The sequence below is a fragment of the Sinocyclocheilus grahami genome, unplaced genomic scaffold (assembly GCF_001515645.1).
Source record: "Sinocyclocheilus grahami isolate Dianchi unplaced genomic scaffold, SAMN03320097.WGS_v1.1 scaffold314.1, whole genome shotgun sequence".
Taxonomy (NCBI): domain Eukaryota; kingdom Metazoa; phylum Chordata; class Actinopteri; order Cypriniformes; family Cyprinidae; genus Sinocyclocheilus; species Sinocyclocheilus grahami.
This window is the reverse complement of record NW_015505493.1, coordinates 960,953-985,829: the sequence shown is the minus strand read 5'-3', so window position 1 is coordinate 985,829 and position 24,877 is coordinate 960,953. Positions and strand designations below refer to the sequence as shown.

The 24,877-nt window shown below is 37.4% G+C and overlaps 1 protein-coding gene across 1 annotated transcript in view; it reads left to right on the top strand.

The window, feature by feature from the left end:
- Window positions 1–18,268, top strand: part of nudt14 (nudix (nucleoside diphosphate linked moiety X)-type motif 14) — a 40,845-nt gene extending 22,577 nt beyond the window's left edge. The window contains exons 3-5 of the mRNA XM_016294277.1: window positions 3,958–4,022; window positions 6,532–6,829; window positions 16,149–18,268. Of these exons, the coding sequence (XP_016149763.1) occupies window positions 3,958–4,022; window positions 6,532–6,829; window positions 16,149–16,398 (613 nt within the window). The 3' untranslated portion in view covers window positions 16,399–18,268. The remainder of the gene's footprint in view (window positions 1–3,957; window positions 4,023–6,531; window positions 6,830–16,148) is intronic.
- Window positions 18,269–24,877: the final 6,609 nt, after the last annotated feature.

The following is a 24,877-nucleotide window of genomic DNA, read 5'->3' as shown; positions in this document are numbered from 1 at the left end:
CTAAACTGCAGAAATAAAGTCAATAATAATAATTCATTTAAATGCAGCCGGTACCCCGGAAACCCTGTAAACAAAGCAGCTGCACTACTTTCTGTTTCTGAAGCGTGTTTAAATTATTTAAACAGCCATTTAGATTTGTGTATTTGCTAAGATGTTCATCACTGCGCCAAATACTTAAGTATTTAGATTTAATAGGCTATTTATTTTCAAACGTTTTTTTACATTTTAATCTGGACTACAACATGCCCTAGATATTGTTTTAAAGTGTTTTGATTCTTTATTCTTCGGTCACACTTTACATTAGGGCTTCATTAGTTAACATTAGTTAATTCATTAGTTAACATAAACTGCCAATGAAAAATTCTTCTGAGCATTCATTAATCTTAGGTATTCCAATATTTAATAACACGTTGTTAAAATCGAAAGTTGCAACTGTGTTATTTAATAAGCTAACATGAACTAAGACTTGTATTTTTTCACAAAGATTAATAAATTCTGTAGCAAATGTTGCTATTGCTCATTGTGAATGTTAATGCATTAACTAAGGTTAACTAATGAGGTCTTATTGTAAAGTGATACCTATTGGTCTTTATAGTTCTTTTACACTTTAATCTGTGTAAAACTTTTAACTTTATACATTTTTCTGTATTGCTTTATTGCATTTAAATGTTCAGTTATTTTTGTTATAAGAAAAAAGTTATTAAACCTGTTTAAACCGTTTTTTTAAACTAAATTTCAATATCGTGATAATACCGTATACCATGATAAAAGCATTAGCAATTAATCGCAACATGAAAATTTGATACCGGCATATCCCTGCACAGTTCTGTTTTAGTAGGTTTAGGTAGGCATTTGCAACCCTCCACCTGTCCTCAATGCACTCGCTGATCCCTGACCAGGTTTGAAGTGTCCAAGAGAGAGGAAGAAGCAGTTAAATTTCAGTTCTGTTTCCCACACAACCCCTTCCCACCGACCCAAAGCGGTTTTTGGGTCATTACACACCTAAGAGCTGCCTCTTTGTACCTCTCCAGTTGTCAACTGCTGCCTTGAGATCATGGGTGACCTTTCATACAGGGTTCATTAAAGCTATCGGTGAGTGTCTAATACTGCCAGACACTTTTATTTTCTCATGGAGATGTATGGAGATTCAATCATTCTCAGCAAGGAGAGCAAAGCGACTACAAAGTCTCTGGCCAATAATATAAAAAGAGTTACAGCACATTCCTAAATTAGGTTTCTTAAGAAGGCCTTTGTTCTTCGATGAGGAGCGTCTGGACCATGTCTGTGAGAAAATGGTCTGCGAACCAAAACATGATTTCTGTGGGCTTGTAACACCATATTCGAACCATTCACAACATGACAAGTCATTTTTCCTTCCTCATTAAATTCAAAGTGAGAAAATGACAGTCGATCAGATTGGCTGCGTGGACTTGGATTTTGGACCACCAGCACAACTCAAGCAACAACAGGAAGAAGAAAAACTCAAATGAAAAGATTGTCACAATATCAAACCACAGGATCAATCCAGTTCAGGACAAGGTGCATGGACAAGACTTGAGTTGAGATGAAGCCACTAAAACCAAGGTACTCATCACTAAAACCATGGAGGTTTTGCTGTAAATCCATTGAAGGTTGAAAACTTATTTGAATATGGGAGTTTGTGGTTTTATTATGACTAACACTACCATTCAAAGGGTTGAGGTCAGTAAGAATTTTTGAAGAAATTAAAGCTTTTGTTCAGCAAGGGCACATTAAATTGATCAAATGTGACAGTAAAGACATTTATTGTTACAAAAGATTTCTGTAATAAATTCTGTTCTTTTGAACTTTGTTCATTTAAAACTGCTGAAGAAAAAGAAATCACTGTTTCAGTAGAACTGTTTTCAAAATTCAGAAATGTTTTTGAGCACCAAATCATTGTAATATAATGATTTCTGAAAGATCATGTGACACTGAAAACTAAACTAATGGCTGCTGAAAATTCAGCTTTGCCATCACAGGAATAAATGAATAAATATATTCAAATAGAAAGGTTATTTTTCACACTTTAATATTTTACACAATTACCTTTTTTACTGTATTTTGATCAAATAAAGCAGCCTTGGTGAGCATAAACATATTTAAAAAAAACACTTACCAACCTCAAACTTTGTGTATGTGCGTGCTCTTATTTGATGTCACCATTTGACCTAGTCATTGTTTTGTTGCACTGTTTGGTGGCTTGATGAATGAGGTGATCTGCAGTTGAAAGGTAAAGCCATTAAAAGCAGCACCTGTTCAGGTCATTAGTGCCACTGCTACAGTCTAATGAGAGCTCTGCTGGTGTTTTGGAGGTAACGAGTTGGTGGTAGCCATTGTCTTTTGTGAGGACTTTGAAGAGTGTTGATTAGTGTGTATCATGTGTGAGTGTGATATGATGTGCAACAGTGTTGTGATGTGAATAATTCTTATAATCACCAGCACCAGTCCTCTGATTTCTTTCCTGCTGCTCCGGTTGCATCGCATCCTGCAGCGAGAGCCAAACACCTCTAATGGACAGCATGCTTAACGGTGTGTGAAGCGTCCTGCGTGACTTCGACAGTATTTCCTGGGTGGAGAGGTGGAGAGGTGAAGCGGCGAGGAGCGCGCCATTCAGACATGCCTCGGCTCGCTGGGGCACTGACCTGTCAGCTGCACAATTTCAAAGGTTGACCCAGACTGCACTCTTCATCCGGGACAGTCCACAGGTCTTCAGCGTTGAACAAAAAGGGAGGATCTTAACTGTTAGACATTGGATTTGTGCCTTAAAAACTACAGGACCGCTCTTAATCAGGCGTCAAACCATCAGATCATTGTGTCTCCAGATGATAGCGCTTCCTACCAAATGTTTGTGCATGATCTGAGTCATATCAATTCAGGAGCACTTTCATCATTGAAGGAGCTCTAATGTTTTTTGGTCAATGATTGTGGCCCTCCAAAACAATTTTTACCGAAACTGGAAATGTGTAAATTTTTTGCCGCTTCATCCAAAAACAAATGACGTTTTGGTGCATCACTGAGATATTAGTGTTTTTAAAGATTAAATGTATGGTGATCAAAGTATAAAATAAGGAAAATTAGCATGAACAACTAAATATCCAGAATTGATAAGTTAAACCGAAATGCTACTGATGTATCTTATTGTGCATCCCATTGCTAAGACTCTTATTTCTATGTCTAGCCATGTAAAAAAAAAAATTACAGGAGAGAACAAATTGTATGTGAATACATATTGTGGGTAAGATTCAGGAGTGTGTGTTGGTTTACATTCAGGCTGTGTGGTAATCTCTGGCACGCATTCACCATGGGAAAGGCAGGGCAGGGCTTCCTGCCTCTACAGACATATCCGCTTTCCCCACTCAAAGAGCCGTCTGACTATCAGCCTATTATCAATGATTTGTCTGTTTTAATAACTCTCATAAATGAGAGTTGTCCTGGTTGAAGAGTGGGGGAAGATGTTGCTTGTACGAGTGTGAAAGTGCTGTACAGAAATCTTATGCCATGCTGAGCTATTGGCTTGCTTTCAGTTCACCGAGGCCTGGCTATCCCAGTATGCTTCAGTGGGTAAATCCTATTATACAGAGATCCTTAAGACACAGGGATTTATTCTCTTCTTCTTAGGGCATTATGTTCAGTCTCAAACCGAGATAAAGTGAAAAGCCAAGACCACATCCAAGGTGTTAATCCTGGGTGATTTGTTGGGGCTTGATGGAGCAAGGGTGTCCATGTGCCTCTCTCTCTCACACACATGCTCACGTTCACTTTCTCTCTTTATCCCTTAGCCTAGATGAGTTGTTGGATCAGTTGTGTTGTTGCTCTGGCAGGACCGGATGCATTAACAGGAAGCGAAGATATCAATTGTTGAGTACTGATCAAACTGGAACCGCTTCTCTAAATGCCAACTCAACTTCTAAATTCGTTGCTCTTTCCTCTTTCCAGTGTCTCTGTGCTGATTTTCAACACCACCTCACACTGTTTCATCCTGGTCAAGCAGTTCCGCCCAGGTAATGCCCTGCAGTCCTTGTTAATTCCTGATGTTTTTCCACTCTTGAGTCTTTGATTTTGATTGATTTTAGTTGTAATCAAAAATTTACTGTTTTGTACAGCTTATTTTCTACTTCCCTGAGAAGGTTTAAGGCTGCAAGGTTTTTCAATTACTGTAGATATCAGGGTTATGACTCCCTTTTACTTAATGAGTTGGAATTAGAAATTTCACTCCCTGTCTTTCTAATTGGAAAAAATCCAGCACTGCAAATCCAGCAAATTTGAATTGCGATGCTGCCTCTTTGTTCATTAAAATTTAATTCAGAAATGAATTTTGCATTTAATAACCATTTTCAATTCAACTGTGAATTTTGCACAACCTTGTTACAAAAAAAAGCCCTCAAACACCCACCCCCCAAATTGTCAAGAAAGCTTCTGAGGCATTTTACACCAAAACTAATGCTTCCTGTTTGTTTCGTATCTCTCTGAGTTGTGCTAACCTATACACTCCCCTCATCCAGCACAACCCAGGCGCCTGTGTGGGATAGATGCATTCAAAACTTCCCTAAAATCTTCTTTTAATGTGTTATTATAACTTTTTTTGTAGTATGTTTTCACAGCAGAACAACAGCTTGACACTGATTTTACAAAGACTCACATCTAAACTTTTCACACATAATTCATTTATACTGTATCTTGTTACAATGTGACATACAACACCCAGATCCCTCTGTTATCTCTACTTGAAAGAGATTATGAAATATCTTTTGTTCTGCTGCAGATTTTTAAAAACATCTGATATGCAACAGATATCAGGTGCCGTTTTATAACTGCTATTAGAGAGTGTTGCTATGTTGAAATGTTTGGTTGACAATAACATGGATAATAGACATTTTTTCTAGTAATTCTAGTAATTTCTCTCAAATGTGTTGCACTTTCTATGACTTTTTAGGCTTTTTCATTTGGTCTAGTGACCTTGTATCATCTTTAGTCACTTCTAAATGAAACGTTCAGTGTTTAGATTACACATAGAGAAAACCACAAAGGCATATATTGACCTAATGCAATGTAGAAGGCCTCTAAAACAATAACAGTCTCATAATGGAACATTTTTCATGTCGATGGACGTCGTGCAAACAGAGCATTTTTCAGTGCTCTCTGTGAAGCTTTGGCCCCGCGCTACACTGTTACACTATTGTTCTATACATGCTCGCCAGGGACGGCGCCCTGCTTCTCAGAATGGAAGGAAAGCCTTGCATTGAAAGAGAGACGTCTTTCTACTGTTTTTTTCTTTTCTGTAGTTTTCAAACAATGCTTGAAATGAAAAGGCAGGCCTTGTGCATGGAAACATAAGAACAAGTCTTCTCAAGGATGGCTTTTCTTTAAGTGAGCTCTCAGTCAGTCCCAAATGTACAGTACATTCGTCTGAAGGGCGTAGTACTAAAGATCTGGGTATAGATATCTGTAGGGTTGTAGGTTCAAACCTATGTGTGGTGAACCATGAGTTCAGCTCAGGGTTATTATTGTTAACTAAAACCGTAAAAGAAATGTTGTTAACTGAAATAAAATAGCATATCAAAACAGATATTTATTACAGATAGTTGCCATGGATTTCTGATTTTCATTGGAAGTACTAAAATAACTAAATCATTATAAAAAACTATGTAGACAGATTACAATTATAGACATATTCTGCAATCCATTACTGTTATTACAAGGTCAGTAAGTCTTTTAAAATATAAGATAATTTTTCCCCGTTTAAACATCTATTTGTCTTCAAAAACAATATGTATAAATGTAGAATATCATGTATATATGTATATATACATAATATTTATTTATTCATGATATTTTACAATTATATAAATATAAATTATATAAATAATTTATATTAATAGTTTCAAATATTTAAAAATGGTTTAAAATATATTTAAAACCATTTTTGAAAATAATGATTCTACGTACTTGAGTATTTAAGATGTAGGGAATTGTTATTATTTTTTGTGATGGTTACATTATATGCAAATAGTAAATATGTATTAAAAAGTTGGGCTGTCAAAACGATTAATCGCATCCAAAATAAAAGTTTGTGTTTACATAACGAGTGTGTACTGTGTATGTTTATATGTATATAAGTACACATATGTATATGTATGTATATATATATATATATATATATATATATATATATTCATATTTATATGATTTATATTATATGTAAATATATTACATATTTATTAAATATGCACACACACAGTACACACTCATTATGTAAACTTTTATTTCGGATGTGATTAATGGATTTGACAGCCCTAATAAAAAGATTTATTTATACTTTTCTAAAAACTTTTTTTTCTTTATCTTGGGCACCCTTATGGACCCCTCTGCAACTTCTTCTCAAACACATACTTGTGCCTACATGATCTAAAACATTATGTTTGAGACCTCATCAATCAAAGTGTTTCCTCATCTCTCTTTGTATTTGGAAGCACTCTTGAACGATGAGTGACATGTCTTGTTTCTCCACAGCTGTATACATGAGCGAATGGGAGCGCAGCAAACCGAAGCCCCTGCAACCTTCAGAGGAAGAGTCAGCGGAAGCCACACCAGCAGAACCTAAAGTCCCGGAAGAGGATAAAGCAGGAGAGACAAGTGAAGGGACGTCGAGCCACCAACCTCCCGCTTCGGCCGGCGTGACCTACGAGCTGTGCGCAGGATTGGTGGACAAACCCAACCTCTCTCTGGAAGAGATTGCCAGGCAGGAAGTGCTAGAAGAGTGTGGCTATGATGTACCAGTCACCAAGCTGAGAAAGATCACGTCATACAGGTGAGAACCCATCTTAGAGAAGTCACATTTCTGATCTTATGGTAAGTTCATAAGCGTAATTCACACATAAAGTTATCGGCCCACATGATGCAGTCAAAATCGTTTAGCATGTTGTAGCTAGCTTAGCATTGTATTAAAGGTGTCATAGAATGCATTGATACAATATTTTAAATTGTTCTCTGATATCTACATAGAAGGTATATGTGGCTTAGTTAAGGGCAAAAACGGTTTTACATGTCCATTTACAACCCTAGGATTTGTCCCTAGAATGACAGAATTCTAGGGATGACTAGAATGACTAGTCTGTTTTTTCCTTATTTGGAAGGGTCGTGAATAATAATGTTGAGCTCTGTTCTGATTGGCTGTTTCACAGTGCGGCTCAGTGTTGAGGTCTGCTCTGATTGGCTGTTTCACAGTGCGGCTCTTTTTCAGTAGCTCACACGGCAGGAAGGAAAAGCAGGGAAAATATATATTTCAATACTGTCTCTCACAGTTATATCGTTGGGTAATTATATTGTATATAAAATGCGGGCATCAGGGAGCCGCTATTAATATGCGGGGCATTGAAACTGCTTTCGAATGCACGATGGCTTTTTACTTTCACTTTCAAGATTCACATTCAAGATCGCACGTGATCTGTGTAAACTACAGCGGCAGTACTTACCACACATTTTACAAGATCAGATGCTTGTCAGTGGTGCTCAGGATCTGTAAATCATTCGCCATCATCCTCAGTCATCTCTCCTTACACTGTTTATGTGGTAAGTGAAATCTTGTGTACTGTAATGTAACAGGCTACCGCTAGCAAAACTATTAGTGATCCCGACTGTAACGTCACAGTCGGTGTTATGTTCTGATTCGCCTATTTTTCAGTGGTCTTTTGCATGCACGAGATTTACATAAGAAGGAGGAAACAATGGTGTTTGAGGCTCAGGGTATGTCATTTCCATGTACAGAACTGTTATTATTCAACTATGCCAAGGTAAATACAGTTTTCCATTCTATGGCACCTTTAAAGGGTTAGTTCATCCAAGAATGAAAATTCTGTATGAAATGAAGCCGTGTCAAGTGGCGGACACAGAATAGCATACGCTGTTTACATTCAGTGGATACTCTCCAAAATGACACCAGGGTGACGCGGAGGAGACGAATTGTTGAATAAAGTCGTTATTTTTGTTTTCTTTGCGTACAAAAAGTATTCTCATAGCTTCGTCAAATTACAGTTGAACCCCTGATGTCACATGGATTATTTTACCGATCTCCTTGCTATGTTTCTGGACCTTGATCGTGGTAATTACATTGCTGTCTATGGAAAAATTCATCAAAAATTTCTTAATTTGTGTTTCGATGATGAACGAATGTCTTACGGGTTTAGAACGACATGAGGGTGAGTAATTAATGACAGAATTTTTGGGTGAACTAACCCTTTAAGAAATGTAATCAAATTAAATTTCAATAGGTTATTTCTTGCAAATGGTGTCAGATGTAATGTATTTTGGTGATGTCAGTGAGTATAAAACACTGAAAGCTGCTGCTTTTGCTAATAATGGATGTGGGAAAGTTGTTCTGGAAATTTTGCAGCTTTCAAGTGTGAAAGTGGTTAATAATACCACAAGCAGTCTCATCAGTGATACACTGATAATGAAACAAGTCATGAGGTTTATACAGGCTTTTTTTTTTTTATTAGATGTGTCTCTGGAATACTTCATTCTGATTGGTCAATCACAGCTTTCTGTAATCAGATATTTTTGTAGTGTCCCCATCATCACCGCAAAATAACCCCTTCAGGACTTTATATTTATCCTTTACATATATTAAGAAGAAAATATTTATTTATACTGTACACTACTACTGTTACTCAGTATTTGTTTTTGTTCCACAAGGATTCATTAATACTGATCAGTCAGAAAGGGACAATAATTACTGTATATTTTTATTTTAAAATATATATATATTTCAAATAAGTGCTGTTCTTTTGAATTTACAATTCATCAAACATTCCTGAAAAAACAAAATCACAGTTTCCACAAAAATGTTAAGCAAAAGAACTGTTTTCAACATTGATAAAAAAAATTATCATTTTAAAAAGTGTTTCTTGAGCAGCAAATCAGCATATCCGAATGATATTTGAAGGACCATGTGACACTCAAGGCTTAACTAGTGCCTGCTAAAAATTCAGCTTTGTCATAAGAGAAATAAAATACATTCGGTGAGCATAAGAGACTTCTTTAAAAAAAAATTAGTACTCACCCCAAATTTTTGAACAGTAGATTATAGAGTGTGTGTGAGAAAGGAATGTATAAATATCTGGTAAAATGCACTTTGTAATGGCTTACATACATTTTTATCTCAACTGATTTTTCTCTCCCTATTTAATATTTAACCTTCAACTCCATCATTACCAGCCCTATACCCCCAGAGTAAAGAACCTCAGATAAAGTATTCCGGGGTTAAATGTGTCCCGATCTCATGTGGAAAAGAAGAAGAAACAGTGCTGCATTATGCTCTTATCAGTCTTCATTGATGAGGCTGTCGTAAACCTTTGCCGCCTCACACCTGCCAGAGTCACACACCTGTGTGTGTGTGTGTGTGTGTGTGTGTGTGAGCCTGCAACATCTGCATGGCGCTGTTTGTCATGACCTGTGCCACAGCAATCTCTGATTAGCTAAAATACCACATGGAGTCGCAAAGGATCCTCCTCTCAAATGCACACTGGCAAACACAGACACAGTCAGATGCACCTGCCGACTGCACCATCATAAACACCTGTGGACCTCACACTGCACGTGCTGCTTTCATGGGCTGGGTATAGGGACATGAAGGAATGCAGAGAGAGGATGACCTACTTCAGTTTGATTGTGTTAAACAGTGAAATTGTCTTTTTTTCCTTTTCCAAATTTACTAATTAGAAGTGAGAGGGAACCGGAAATGTAGTGGAGAAGAGGATGAGGAAATGACACATTGTCCATATGGGCATTTACACTAACCACTAGACCACAGCACCAACCAGACTGCTTTATAAATATGTCAACTTGGTTGAAGCAGCCAAAATGAACTTTCTCTCTCCTTCTTTCTGACATTGTTTATCATTTAATACAATTCTTAACCTCACAGACTCTTATAGGCACCAAGGCTGCATTTATTTGGTCAAAAATGTTAAACACAGCAATGTTGTGAAATATTATTACAGTTTAAAATAACTGTTTTCTATTTTAAAATGCAATTTATTCCTGGCAAAGCTGAATTTTCGGCAGTCATTTCTTCAGTCTTCAATGTCAAATGATCCTTTAGAAATAATTCTATTATGCTGATTTCATGCTCAAGAAGCTTTTCTTACTATGAATTTTGAAAATATTGAGCTCCATAGGGTTTAAGTAGAAATGTGTAAGCACTTTTGCTCTATCAAAACATTGCTTATGTCATTAACTGCTTTTTTTGTGCTGTTCTCTGAGGTCCACTTATGATGTTATCAAGATATTTACATAAAAAACATAATTTATAAGTAATAGGCAATTGTCTGTCCTGTTTTTGACCCCCCTCTTAATAACATTCTGTTTGAATAGGCGTGGTGGATTGTAGACTCAGAAGTAAACACCCACTGCTGGGATTTAGGTAAAAAATGCATAAATACTCAGTACATATGAAACAATCTCTAATAACAGACAAAGCAATAGTGATCACATAATGAAAACATTTAGAAAAATATATATACACACATACTCACACTTGTGTGGTACGACATTACTGTCGGATCCAATACAGTCAGCGCAGCATTGTCTTTTAGTTTAAATCTTTCTGAAAATCTTGCGTTGAGTTGAGCCTTGTTTGTAAACGAATCGGCTGTAAAATGAAGTGAACAAAGGACCAAGTTCTTACTGATGCGGTCTGGATCTTCATTAAAAATAAAGTTCATCCACTCTTTCCTAACATTGGGATCAGCATTGCAAAAGCTGGCACTGCACAGCATTCTGTTGTCTTCAGAGTCATCTTTATCGTTTGGTTTCTGCGTAGACCTGCGTTTGCCTCATGTCATTTACCTACTACATGCGCGAATAGGTGGGCGGGGCTAAACAGGCAGTGATGTGGAAGCAAGCGTTGATCTTCTTCTGCGGAGGCGGTGCTTATCCACACTATTACATCATAGAGTGGTACATTCCACAAGCTGTCATTTTGGCATATGGACTTTAATATAAGCTGTTTTTAGATTAATGAGAAAGTTTTGAGTTCTGAAACTTACAGGATGTTTTTATAGCTCAATGACCTATATGTCAAAAGATCAAGGGAATTTTGATTTCTCAGTTCATGACCCCTTTAAGCCAAGTTATTTTGGGCAGTACTGAAGGAACAGGAGTAATCTTGTAATGTTCCTGTGGCTCAGTGGTAGAGCATTGCATTAGCAGCGCAAAGGTCGTGGGTTCAATTCCCAGAGAACACACATACTGATAAAAAATGTATAGCCTGAATGCACTGTAAGTGGCTTTGGATAAAAGCGTCTGCTAAATGCATTAATTTAATTTAACCTGCATTGAGTTTACAATTTGCAAAATTAGTGTTAGCATAATAGAGCTACACTGACATTTGTAGTGCTAAACGTTCTCTTAAAGAGAGGAGGATTCCATCTTCTGTGTTGAAAACATGATGAAACCAGAATTGTCCATAGATTTAATAGAAATACTGTAAAAGTACTGTGCCATATCTTCTGGCCCCTTTAGAGCTCCAGGAGGGTTTCAGAATAGTTAATTTGTCATATCTTGTCTCTATTCTTCATGAGTGGGTGCCAGCATAGACCCTATTATTCATTGGTGACAGACACAGTGGAGTCCTGCAGATTCTCTTGAAATTCGCAAATTTTGCAATGCACCCATTGTGATTAGTTTAAACTCATCCTAGAAACTGATTGCTGGGGCTTGTTCCATTTTTATCTCCTCAGGCCATCATCCATCACTTCAATGGTGCGCAGGCATCACGGCCTTGTAATTTTCTTCCATATTTCATGAGCTCGTTTCAAAAAATCTGTTTCAGTCTACAAAATACCAGGAAAAGCTTCCCATCTCTGTAATGCTCTGGGGTGTCAGGGAGATCTCCATGGTGACGTCTCCATGACAGAGTCTCAGGTGAGGTAACGCCTCAGTCACAGTGGTGCTTACCAGATGCTGCTATGTTGTTGTCCATTAAGGTGTGAGAGGTCTTTCTCCATGCCTTCAGGTCTTCATAGTAGACTCTGTGCCCCTACCTAGTCTAGCCATTTCACAATATAGCTAGGGAGCTACTTGAGTGGTGTATATGTCCTCGTTTGTAAATCCCTGATGTGTTTTTTTTTCTTTTGGAATCATCAGTTAATAGATGGGAGTTTTTTTCATGATTAAGTGCTTTTAATGGCAGTTAGTACATTCACGGACCATCTGGGTAACACCCCTGGGCAGCTAGTTTCTAGGTTGGTAATAAACATACATGTACAATACAGTTCCTATCGAACTGAATGGGGAAAGACAGAAATTTACTAAGTGGTTTGCCAAGATTACATTTCAGTAACATTTCAAACCAGGAATACAATTTGACATCAATAGAACAGTATTTCACTTTTTTTAGCCGAACTTTATGCTACTTCGCTCAAATTATGAGCTGTTTGTAAAGGTTACATTTCAAGTCAGATATAAAAGCTAATAACAGTGTATTTAGCACTAGCAAAAAATTTGCAAAAATGTGGCTTCTTTGGCTTAAAGAAGTTAAAGTGGGGTTAGTTCACCCAAAAATGAAAATGATGTCATTAATTACTCACCCTCGTGTTGTTCCAAACCCGTAAGACCTTCATTCATCTTCGGAACACAATTTAAGATATTTTTGATGAAATCTGAGGGCTCTCTGACCCTCCCATAGACAGCAAGGTAACTACCACGTTCAAGGTCCAGAAAAGTACCAAGACGACAAAGTAGTCCGTGTGACATCAGTGGTTCAACTGTAAAGTTACGAAGCTACAAGAATACTTTTTTGCACAAAGAAAACGTGTAGCGGCGCTGACCCAGATCCGGCGTAATGATCTGGGTCAGCGTCGCCACACGCTCGCGTCATGGTACTATCGTGAACGCGCATCCAAAGTGACGCAGTAGAGACGAAAATGTGGAATAAAGTAGTTATTTTTGTCTTCTTTGTGCAAAAAAGTATTCTCGTTTGAACAGTTGAACCACTGATGTCACACGGACTACTTTGTCGATCATCTTACGAGGGTGAGTAATTAATGCACTTTTTTTAGCCGAACTTTATGCTACTTCGCTCAAATTATGAGCTGTTTGTAAAGGTTACATTTCAAGTCAGATATAAAAGCTAATAACAGTGTATTTAGCACTAGCAAAAAATTTGCAAAAATGTGGCTTCTTTGGCTTAAAGAAGTTAAAGTGGGGTTAGTTCACCCAAAAATGAAAATGATGTCATTAATTACTCACCCTCGTGTTGTTCCAAACCCGTAAGACCTTCGTTCATCTTCGGAACACAATTTAAGATATTTTTGATGAAATCTGAGGGCTCTCTGACCCTCCCATAGACAGCAAGGTAACTACCACGTTCAAGGTCCAGAAAAGTACCAAGACGACAAAGTAGTCCGTGTGACATCAGTGGTTCAACTGTAAAGTTACGAAGCTACAAGAATACTTTTTTGCACAAAGAAAACGTGTAGCGGCGCTGACCCAGATCCGGCGTAATGATCTGGGTCAGCGTCGCCACACGCTCGCGTCATGGTACTATCGTGAACGCGCATCCAAAGTGACGCAGTAGAGACGAAAATGTGGAATAAAGTAGTTATTTTTGTCTTCTTTGTGCAAAAAAGTATTCTCGTTTGAACAGTTGAACCACTGATGTCACACGGACTACTTTGTCGATCATCTTACGAGGGTGAGTAATTAATTACATAATTTTCATTTTTGGGTGAACTAACCCTTTAAATCATGTGAAAATGTACTAAACTACTTAGTTACATTTCAATACAAGTCAGGAATGTGCTCTAACATCAACTGTATTTGACATTAATATGTAAAGGGGTCATATGATGCTGCTAAAAAGAACATTATTTTGTGTATTTGGTGTAATGAAGTGTGTTTATGCGGTTTAAAGTAAAAAAACACATTATTTTCCACATACTGTACATTATTGTTTCTCCTCGATGCCCCGCCTTTTTTAAAATGCGTCGATTTTTACAAAGCTCATCGGTCTGAAAAAGTGAGGTGTGCTCTGATTGGCCAGCTATCTAATGCGTTGTGATTGGCCGAATACCTCAAAAGCTCATCGATCTGAAAAAGCGAGGTTTGCTCTGATTGGCCAGCTATCTAGTGCGTTGTGATTGGCCGAATACCTCAAGCATGAGACGGAAATGTTATGCCCCTCACATACTGTTGATGCCGTGTCCCGGCCGGAGCTACGAGACATAAATATTAAAACCCATTACAAACTAGGCATTTGTTGCATCCAGTGGGGACATAATTACTGATTATAATGACTTATACTGTCTTTTTACGCGTTGCGTTGCATTGCGCCGCGTAAACATAAAACTCTGTCTGCATTTGTGATCAGAGAAATGACAAACAACAAGTGCTACTCTACACTGCCCAAAACTCGCATTTGAATCATCAGTGGCAAATCATTTAAATGAAAACGTACTTACGTGAGTCAGAACTGCCGGCAATTTAGTCTAACGTTACTCTCCCAGGATCAGTAAACAGTCCTCCATAAAATGTGCTGCACACATCTGGATATTTGGGTTAAACTGTTCTGGAACAGTGTTGTAAATACCACTAATTTGTAGTTGTGTCCTCACGACATGGCTGCAGCGTCAACAATACTACAGCAAGAATAAAAGTTATGCCTTCTTTCTTTGCGTGAACATTTGGGTGGCGTTATGCAAATCTTCCCACATAGTGAGGTAGACATGTGGGGGCATGTTAGAACGAGCCGTTTTAGGTAGGTGTGGCTGACTCTCAACTTTTATAAAGAATATCTCTTTGGATTTGAGACTTTAGTCTTTGCAACTTTACAGATCTTCTTTATGCACCAAGAGCTTGTAACACTCCAAAGAGAAAGGAAAAATTGAAATCGCATCATATGACCCCTTTAACAAAAATGTGACGTCTTTAGCTTAAATCATGCTAAAAATGTGCTAAGCTATTTGTCAAGGTTACATTTCAAATCAGGAATCAAATCTAACTACAGTTGTATTTAGCATTAGTATCCCTGCTGAAAAAAGCAGCTAAAATCAGCCTAAGCTGGTTGACTGGTTTTAACTGGTTTAAGCTGGAAGTAGCTGGTTTAAGCTGGTCTCCCAGCCTGGCCAAGCTTGTTTTAGCTGGTTGGCTAGTCTCAGCCTCAGACATCATGCTACCACGGACCGTTGGCTGAACATCTGATGCATATGGCATAATGGCACACAAAAAATGGAAACACCTCAGGAGTTTTGAAGTCATCATTGGATTGGTTGAATTCTACAGTATTTCCGGTAGACGTGTGTGTTGTGTTCGTTAAAGTTCCGCCTAGAAACAAAGATGCCGTGATGCCAAACCCCCTCATTGAAGATCGTGTTTACAACTGTGACAGTGAGCGCTAATCGGGATCAAGTAAACGCTGGATTTTCAAAAGTATTTGAAATTTGTAAAGTTTGTGCATAGACCCTTTAAAATATGTCCAAGAGTTTTACACACTGGTCTGTTATTGTGGGAACATTTTCAGGCCCCTAAACATGACGCGGGACACAAAACCAAATGTGATTGGTTGCTTTACCTGTCAGTCATATTGCCTCTTGGGTGGTCCTAGGCCATTCAAAGTGACCAAGGTTCCCAGACCTTCTGGTGTCAGTCTGAAGATCTGGCAGCGCGAAACTACTGGTTGGCCAGTTGGTCTCCCAGCCTGACCAGCTAAAGAAATGGTCAAAACCAACCTGCTTACCAGTTATGACCAGGCTGGATGACCAGCTAAAACCAGCCAACCAGATTAGGCAGATTTTTGCTGTTTTTAGCAACAATTTGACTTCTTTAGCTCAAATCATGTAAAAAATGTACTACAATGTTTGTGAAGTTGCAGTTCAATAACATTCAAAATCAGAAATAATATAGTTTGTAGTTGTATTTAGCATTAGCAAATTAGCATTAGCAAACAGTTGTATTTAGCATTAGCATTTATTTCCCTCAAATGTTGCTTCTTTAGCTTAAATCTTGCAAAACATTCATAGTGTCTTATGAAAGCAAACTGAGGCATCTCAAGGTTTCGTTGTTCTTGTGTTGCTCCTTTTGGCTTGTCATTATCGAGTGTCCTGAGTCCCTTGTGCTTTCCTCCCCCACAGGTCAGGAGTCGGAGTGACCGGATCGAAGCAGACCATGTTCTACGCTGAGGTGTCCAATGAGAATCGCGTTGGAGAGGGAGGAGGTAAACCCCAAGAGGGCGAATTGATCGAGGTGGTCAAAGTTCCCCTTCATGAAGCCATGACCTTCGCCTTCGACGAGAGCATCCCGAAAACGATGGGCGTTATTTTCAGCTTCATTTGGTTCCACAGCAACATGTCACCAAAGTACAAGATCTCCACCAACGTGTAATAGAACGGTTCCACGCCATCGAGAAATACAAGTCATTGCATACATTTTTATATGTATTAATCAAAATGGTCACTAACTGTTAATTATTTTGCTATTTCTTACACTTTTATCTGTTTGTTGTGGTTCTAGCTTTTGTCTTATTTCAGACTGAAGCCGCACTTGTGTGCCAATCCGCTGAAAAGGTTCATTGTGAGTTTGTTTTGTCTAGCTGAATGCTTTGTTTTTAACATGTCGGGAATTTCAGCCAGCCATTTGAAATCACACCACGGCCCTTAAAGACTTTGTAATGGTGATCTATTCCACTCTAATTTGAGAGGGTAAGATCTGAAAGACTGTGTTGATACCATCAGAGAGAAAATCACAAACCGGATCAATCATGATTGAAGCTGTATTTTGTGGTCAGAAAGTGAGACCTCTAGCCATATTCCCACCAATTTTGCAGGCTATTTAGTAGAATGACATTCATTTTTAAATATAAATAAGCAAGTAAATAATCACAATAATTAATGTGAATTATGTGAACAACACACAGGCAGCTACACAAATGAGATAACTTGAGAGCCACTTCTTATAAAACAATCATTGTCAAAGAAAAACAATTACACTCTTGCATATATCTCAGGTCCAAAGCTGACTTTATGGGACATTCAGGGTTAGTGGTGATGCTGAGATGTTTTTTATTGCCGCTTAAAATTAAGTTGATATTCTGAGTGTGTTTTGCACAGAATTTATTTATAAAAGATCTACTACAATAACCTAAAGTGTGAGTACAGTGCTAGTGCTACAGGTTTAAAGCTGCTTTGCCATAATCATCATATCTATAACACTGTTCTGAATTCTTTCAGAACTTATGGAACAGAAAATATGAGGGGTGCATGAGCTTGCCTGCTGAAGTAAAAAAAATAATAGAAATTAATATTTTCAAATACCATATAGTGTCAGAAGACTGGTACCTCCTAAAGTCACAGCAACAAAACATAGTGACTTTCTGAAATCCCTTGAATACGATACTTGAAAATCATTTGTTGCAGTTTACTGTATGAATATAATCAATATGCCCTAAATTTTCTCCATGATACCTCCGAGATTTGAGAGGCTGCTTGCAACTTTTTATTAAGGTGAGCTGAAGCTTTCTGAATCAGATTTTCGCTCTGTTGTGGTTCAGTTCAGATTCTCTTGTGCACAAAGCATTCACTAGTTTTATTTCAATCGATCAATTAATCAGTCGACCGTTTTTCCTATATCTTGTTGGCTTAATTATTTTGTGAATGATATTGAAGTGCACAAACATTTGCTAATACTATCTTTGTACTTGGCATCATGACAACGATCACTACAGTGTTGAATACTAATGTCAGCTGATTGGATCTTACTGTAAAGCATTTTCCTTTGTCCTATCAGTGTACTCTGTAGTCTATATTCTATTGTGATTGAGTGTTATAACTTTATCAATACATATGGTCAATGTGCAAATTTACAAATTACCATGTTCATATAATCAGTCAAAACAAGTGTGGAAAAAGACAAACCGGTTTAGTTTGGTCCACAATAGGAGTGTTTTTAACTTCAAGCGCTCCTTTTAAAGTATGCAAATGAGACATTTAAGAATTATGCGTTTGTTTTGGAAGCATTATTTCATATCATTTCCTCATTTTCTTAATCTCTTCTTATGAAAGAAACTTTGAACTTGTTGGAGTGTTTTGTACGTTTATCTCAGGATAGGGCTTGATTTCTTTTAAAAATTAATAAATTGTTGATTTATTGTCATGTGCCACTGTTATTAATGCTCAGTATTTCAAGAGAGGTGTTCACTACTGCATTTACATTTCTTCTTTTGAATCTCACAACATTTGTTTACTGATTGTTTTCATTTATGGCACCTCAAACGAATATATATATTTCAAATATGCACTCTGTATTACATTGATCTGCATTCAGTTTAAATGAATAAAAAGGTTACTGCCCTAGGTCACAGAGTCTCTATTTGTGTTAGTTTCAGTCAGTTATTATACAAATGCAAAATTGTAAAGTGGTGTAATGACTCATAAACAACACTACCTTGCATTATATTTGCTCAATGAAATCCAAAACTTGTTTCTTACTAATTTTGGAGTGCCGATTCCAAAAAAATAATGCATGTTTTGTTCTAGCACGTCACACTTTTCCACAAAATATGTGCATTTTGAAGCATTTTTGCTTTCGACAACCATTTTTAAGGTGAAGAAATCTTGTATTATCCCTTAATCATCAGCAAATCTGCCACAAAGACATAATTCCTATCTTCCTTTATCCAGGTTACAACCAATTGTTCAATTCTCAGCCAATTTTCAAGTGTTTGAATGATTTTGAAGGTGTTATTTTATACCTAATCCTGATTTCAAGGTTAGAATTATGGTCATGAACAAAACAGAACTTTGCATAATCAAATTAGGTAATATTAGGCCTTTGTTGCAAGTAAGATTTTTTTTCAAGATGCAGTGCTGTAATATATTCAAATAGTGGTGAGATCCACTTCAGTTGCCCTCATGTCACTCTCCTTTCTTCGGTCCCCCGCATTACCACACCTTTTGGTTGCAATCTTTCTTTCATGTGCCAAACGAGTGTGATGTTTTCATTCAATCTGAGGGACAATTTGTCAGGTCCTTCTCATCCAGAGCTCTCTAGGGGGATCAGATTGAGCTCTTCATTATGTAGAGCTTCGAGAGGAGTTGAGTTGTCAAGGTAATGTTTGTTTTCGTCTCTGCTCTTTTTAGGCACATTGGTAATCATTAGACAGCCTTACTGACGGATGTCCGGGGCGAGGGATTGTGGAGGAGGGACAGGTGGTTGGGTGAGGGGGTCACAAATAATAGCATTAAATAACTGAGTGCAACTACCACGACTTTGCTATAGCAACCGCACGCCTCACAACAAGACACACAATGAGTGTGATCTGTGGAGCAGGAGAAAGGAAAAGACATGGCAAGGGCACTTAAGCATGTTTTCTGTACTTCTTGATTTACTGAAGGCTTTGTTCAGATGACCCAGAAAGGGCTTGTGCACTGTACGCAGACTGAATACAATATCAATACAAAACAATTGTTCATTTGTCAGGCCCTAAGCCCTTTTTTTTGCCTTTTCTTTTTGTGCGTTTAATGTAATGAATTGCCAACTGCTCTAGAGATGCTATGATTATTTCATAATACACCCTAATGGGATTAGCTTGCTAATAGAAATTAATGGTGGGAGTGGGACAAATTTACATGAAGATTTTGCCTTGGTTGTGTTTCTTTCAGGAGCATTTTTTTATCATTAACCCTGTGATGCCTGACATGAAAATTAGATACATTTGATTTGTTTGATATTGTAGGTGTTTTTGTTTTTAGACAAAATATTAATAAAAAAAATTTAAAAACGTTTGCATGTGTGTTTTTGTTGAATCATGTTTGACACATTGGGTTTTATGGCATATATGGTACGATATAATAAGAATATGGAGCTCAAGCATGTGGGAAAAAACAAAAACAAAAGCCCCAAACTCAGCAAAAATATGCAGTTTGATGCACTTGCTGATATTTATATGGCCAAAAAGGTGCAATTCTGAAATTCTATAGCTTGTCATATTAATGAGATATTTATAACAGCATTGCGAACTTACCTGAAAAGTGTATAAATATCAGTTACTGTCACTCTATATCTCCCAATAATATGTCTTAGTATGAACATTAAATGTTTGAGAGATACAAGTAAATGCTCAAAGCCTGATGTATCATGCTTGATACATTGTTTTTATTGGGGAAATATATACAGTACAGATAAGCTTAATAGAATTCAAATCAGAAGTTTTCCTTATGCAAACAAAAATCTAACCAAGTTATACTTCTTTCTGCAATTATTAACTATATATACATATTTATACATACACCTGCATACACAAACATAACAATCCTATACTTGCACATGCAGTCTAAGTATACACTGTACATGCAGACATATGCACATATTTTCTAACATACTATACAGAAAGTCATAAAACAAAACAAGACAATTCTCCACCCGACCATTCACCTAGCCACCCACCCAACTACCCTCACTCTGTCTGCCTGATATGCACCACATAGGGAGGAATACTGAAAAAAATAAATAAAACAAAACACCAGGGGTGGAATGGATCTTAGATCCAACTCAAATTAAATCAACATCCCTCTCTTCCTAGTCTCCTCTGCCTTCATCTCCTAAATACCTTATAAAGGGATCCCAAGTTTTAGAAAACTGTGTTCTCTTATTCTTTAGACAGAGCCGTATATGCTCCAAATGTAGTGTATTTGTGAGTCCGTCAAGCCACAGCTGGAAAGGAGGTGGCAGTTTATTTTTCCAGAATGTTAAAATAACCTTTTTGGCCGTTAAAAGTCCATAGGAAAGAAATTGTTGTTGAGACTTGGACAGGCAGAGCTCATGTCTTGAAACACCAAACACAATTAAAAACTCATCAGGTTCAATATGTTGTCTAGTAATTTCAGAAATTACATCGAAAATATTGCACCAAAAGCTTTGAAGACTGGGACATAATGCATAACTGTGAAGCAGGGTCGCCTCAGCCATCCTGCATTTGTCACATTTTGGAGAGACACCTGAAAATATTCTAGATAATTTTGTCTTAGAGTAGTGTAGTCTATGCAAGATTTTGAACTGGATGAGGCAGCGTCTGGAGTTTATTGAACATCTATTAATCTCTTCCAGTCTATCCGCCCATTACTCATTGGAAATTTCTGGCCCTAATTCTTCCTCCCATAAACTTTTGATTGAAGATGTAGTAGGTAATTGGGAGGCCTGGAGAGTATTATAGATGCAGGAAATAATTTTCCCTTTTTTTAATAAATCTGCAAAAATGTCAACAATTCTGTGTTTTTCTGTCAATATGGGGTGCTGTGTGTACATTAATGAGGAAAAAAATTAACTTAAATGATTTTAGCAAATGGCTGCAATATAACAAAGAGTGAAAAATTTAAGGGGGTCTGAATACTTTCCGTAGCCACTGTATATAGTGAGGCATCCATTGAGATCACATGAACATTCAGTTTATCTAAGTGACCCTCTTAAAGGGGTCATATGACGTTGCTAAAAAGAACATAATGTTGTGTATTTGGTGTAATGCAATGTGTTTATACAGTTTAAGGTTCAAAAAACACATTATTTTCCACATACTGTACATTATTGTTGCTCCTCTATGCCCCGCCTTTCTGAAACACGTCGATTTTTACAAAGCTCATCTGTCTGAAAAGCGTTTACTTTCATAAAGAATATCTCTTTGGGTTTGAGACTTTAGTCTTTACAACTTTAGGGATCTTATCTATGCACGAACAGCTTGTAACACTCCAAAGAGAAAGGAAAATTTGAAATTGCATCATATGACTGACCCCTTTAATATCAGAAACCATCCATCAAACAATAACTAAACATGGTTGTCTACATTTAGAGTATTTGTACAGGTGTGTTTCATTTGTGAACGAATCATCTTATTCATTTCCTTATATTTCCTTCACTGAAGTCTCTTTTTCCCTTTTGAAGCATGTGATTACTTTGTTGGCTTTTCCTTCCTTTTAAGACCCACTAAATGAACAAGTCGCCCTTCACTGAATGATTCACTCAGTCTAAACAAGACACCGAACAAGACATTTAATTCCTGAATGAACTAGGCATCTTGTTTTTTGAAATATCTAATAATAAGTTACACAGTCTGCAGAGGTTTTGACTTCTGTGTCTATGCAAGGTGGTTTTAAAGAGATAGTTTACCTCACTCTCATATTGTATGACTTTATTTCTTCAAAATATCTTCTTTTGTGTTCTGCAGAAGAAAAAACAACATGAGGGTGAATAAATGATGACAGAATTGACATTTTTGTCTGAAGTATCCCTTTAACACCAGTCTGGATTCTGAATATTCCAGATGTTGTCTTTGTGAAGCCTGCCATTGGTTTGATTTTCAGAGGGAGACTCACTTTACAATGAAAATGATGTGTGGGATGCATGTTTTGCACTTATGTTTTGTGCCGACTTCATCATGCATATTTTTATTAAGCACAAAATATAATTGTGACTTCATACCTCAATTTATGCATTTATGTGACTTATTTTTCCCATAATTGTGATTATTTCACAGTGTGACTCAAACTTCATTTCACAGTTACAGTACCTTTTTAATCTGCTATGAGGCAGAAACAGGTTTCAGAATCCTGTGTTGTGAGCAAATATCACTAACGGTTATCTTGAGGCTGCCAATTTCTTCAGTCAGTTATGCATTTTATAGTTTCACATAATTTGCATACATAATTTTGACTCTAGTCCACCTGTTAATATAGGCCTATTTTCTGAGCTTCCAGTCAAATGATATGGAAATCTGGAGAAAAGCTCACTTATTTGTATCAGGAAAGTGTGGGTTTTGTTTCCCATTGCAACCAGTTACATTTCCTAAAACCTTTCTTTTATTTCATTTCTTAACTTACGGGCTGACTTGTAAGGAGTTGTTCACTCTCATTGTTATTCTTCACTGTCAGTACTTTCATAAATCATCTACATGGAGGAAAATGTATCAACACAATGTTCTTGATGAGGAGGTGAGGTCAATATTTCAGCTCATGTTGAGCGGCAGCTTCTAAATTTCATGCAGGTTCTGATCTTTCCTTCCGCTGAAGGAAAGGGCACTTCCATTTCCCTGAAGTCCTGATCTGTCATCACTCCCCCATCCTTCTCCACACACCAAGCGCAGCTGATAAGATTCACTGTAGATAATACGAGCTTAACGCATTAATGGTGCTGCTGAATGTTTTTATATGAGCTTGCCCCATCTTGATGTCAACCGCTGGCTCCCTCTAATGTGCCGACTTTGCTTCTAGCAGTAGCTTACCACAGAACTGATTAGCAGTGAGCTTCAGTGGGGAATACCCAGACATCCTCCAGGAGCTCTGTCACGCTAGGTGGGAGGGTGATTAATTAAGGCCTGTTGTTTTCTGTTTTGCGCTTTAAATGTAGAACGATAGCCCATATTGTTACTTCTATGAGAGCCACAGATAGGCCTATGTCATATTGACTTACAGCCAGCTGAGTTTATTTGCAGAGCTGACGTGATCTTTAGCTGCTTAATGTATCCACCATGGAACATTTATTGTGGGAAAGTGCGTAAACTGAAACATTTCTAACATTGGTGCGAATCAAGCTATCAATTTCAGTTCTGATACATTATCACTTTTGATAAGACAACATGTACCTATTTTTGCTCTCCAAAAAAAAAAAACTTGTAAACTGTAAAACTATTTTTTTTATTAATAACAAACATATCGCACATCAATTTCAAGAACAATTACAAGAAAATACCAATAAAAAAATTCCTTTGTTGTTTATAAATCAAATGTATTTTAGAAGGAGTCTAATTAATTTTTATTATAGGGTAACGATGGGATGCAAATTGAAAATGTATTCAGCATATATAACCTAAAATGTACACTTGAGGGGTTTATTTGTAAAAAATAGTGTGTAGCCTAATACTGGCGGAATCATCAAATATATGAGAACCAACAAGCGGAAAACTGTCAGCATTGCGTCAGGTAGCCCCGCTCACACTGAAATCTCATTGGACTAATTAGCATCAAACATTTACGGGGACATGTTGATTGATTGTAGATGTTTAGAATGGGATTTTCTGTGACAAAATCTTAAAGTTACAAAAGGCTACTATTAATACGATTACTAAGCTACTATTAAAATCACTGCTAAATACGTTGCGAATATGACTTCGATATGACTTCCTTCTTTCAGATGAATCCAATCGGAGTTATATTAAAAATTGACTTTGATCTTCCAAACTGTTTAATGGCAGTCAGTGGATGTTGCAGTTCATCAGTCCAAAAGAAGTTAAATAAAGCGCATCCATCTGTAATAAAAAGTGCCTCACACAGCTCAGCTGGACAAAGGCGTCCTGTAGCAAATCGTGTGTTTTTGTAAGAAAAATATCCATATTCAAAACGTAATAATCACTTTAATCTAGCCTGTGCCAACAGTTGTACACGGAAGCAGCTCGGGGAGGATGATGTAAGATGTCGGCGTTGCGCATGCGCCGGTGAGTCTTGTGAAAACCAACGTTTGTTTACAGGAGCAAAGGAAGCAAAGTTTCCTTACTTTAGCAAAGGAAAACCAGTCTCCTCTTGGCTTATATCGACATTATTCTTTTCAAATCTTCGTTTTGTACTTCTAATTTATGACCGTTGTTTTGTTTTGATTTCTCCCCTGCGCTTCCGCGTTCGTCACTTCTGAGCGGCGCATGCACAAAGCCGACCTCATACGTCATCCGCCCGGAGCTGCTTCCGTGTACAACAGTGAGCGCAAGCTAGATTCAATTGATTATTACATTTTAAATATGGTTAATTTTCTTACAAAAATGCATCGATTCGCTACAGGAGGCCTTTGTTCACCCCCCGGAGCCGTGTGAGGCACTTTTTATTATGGA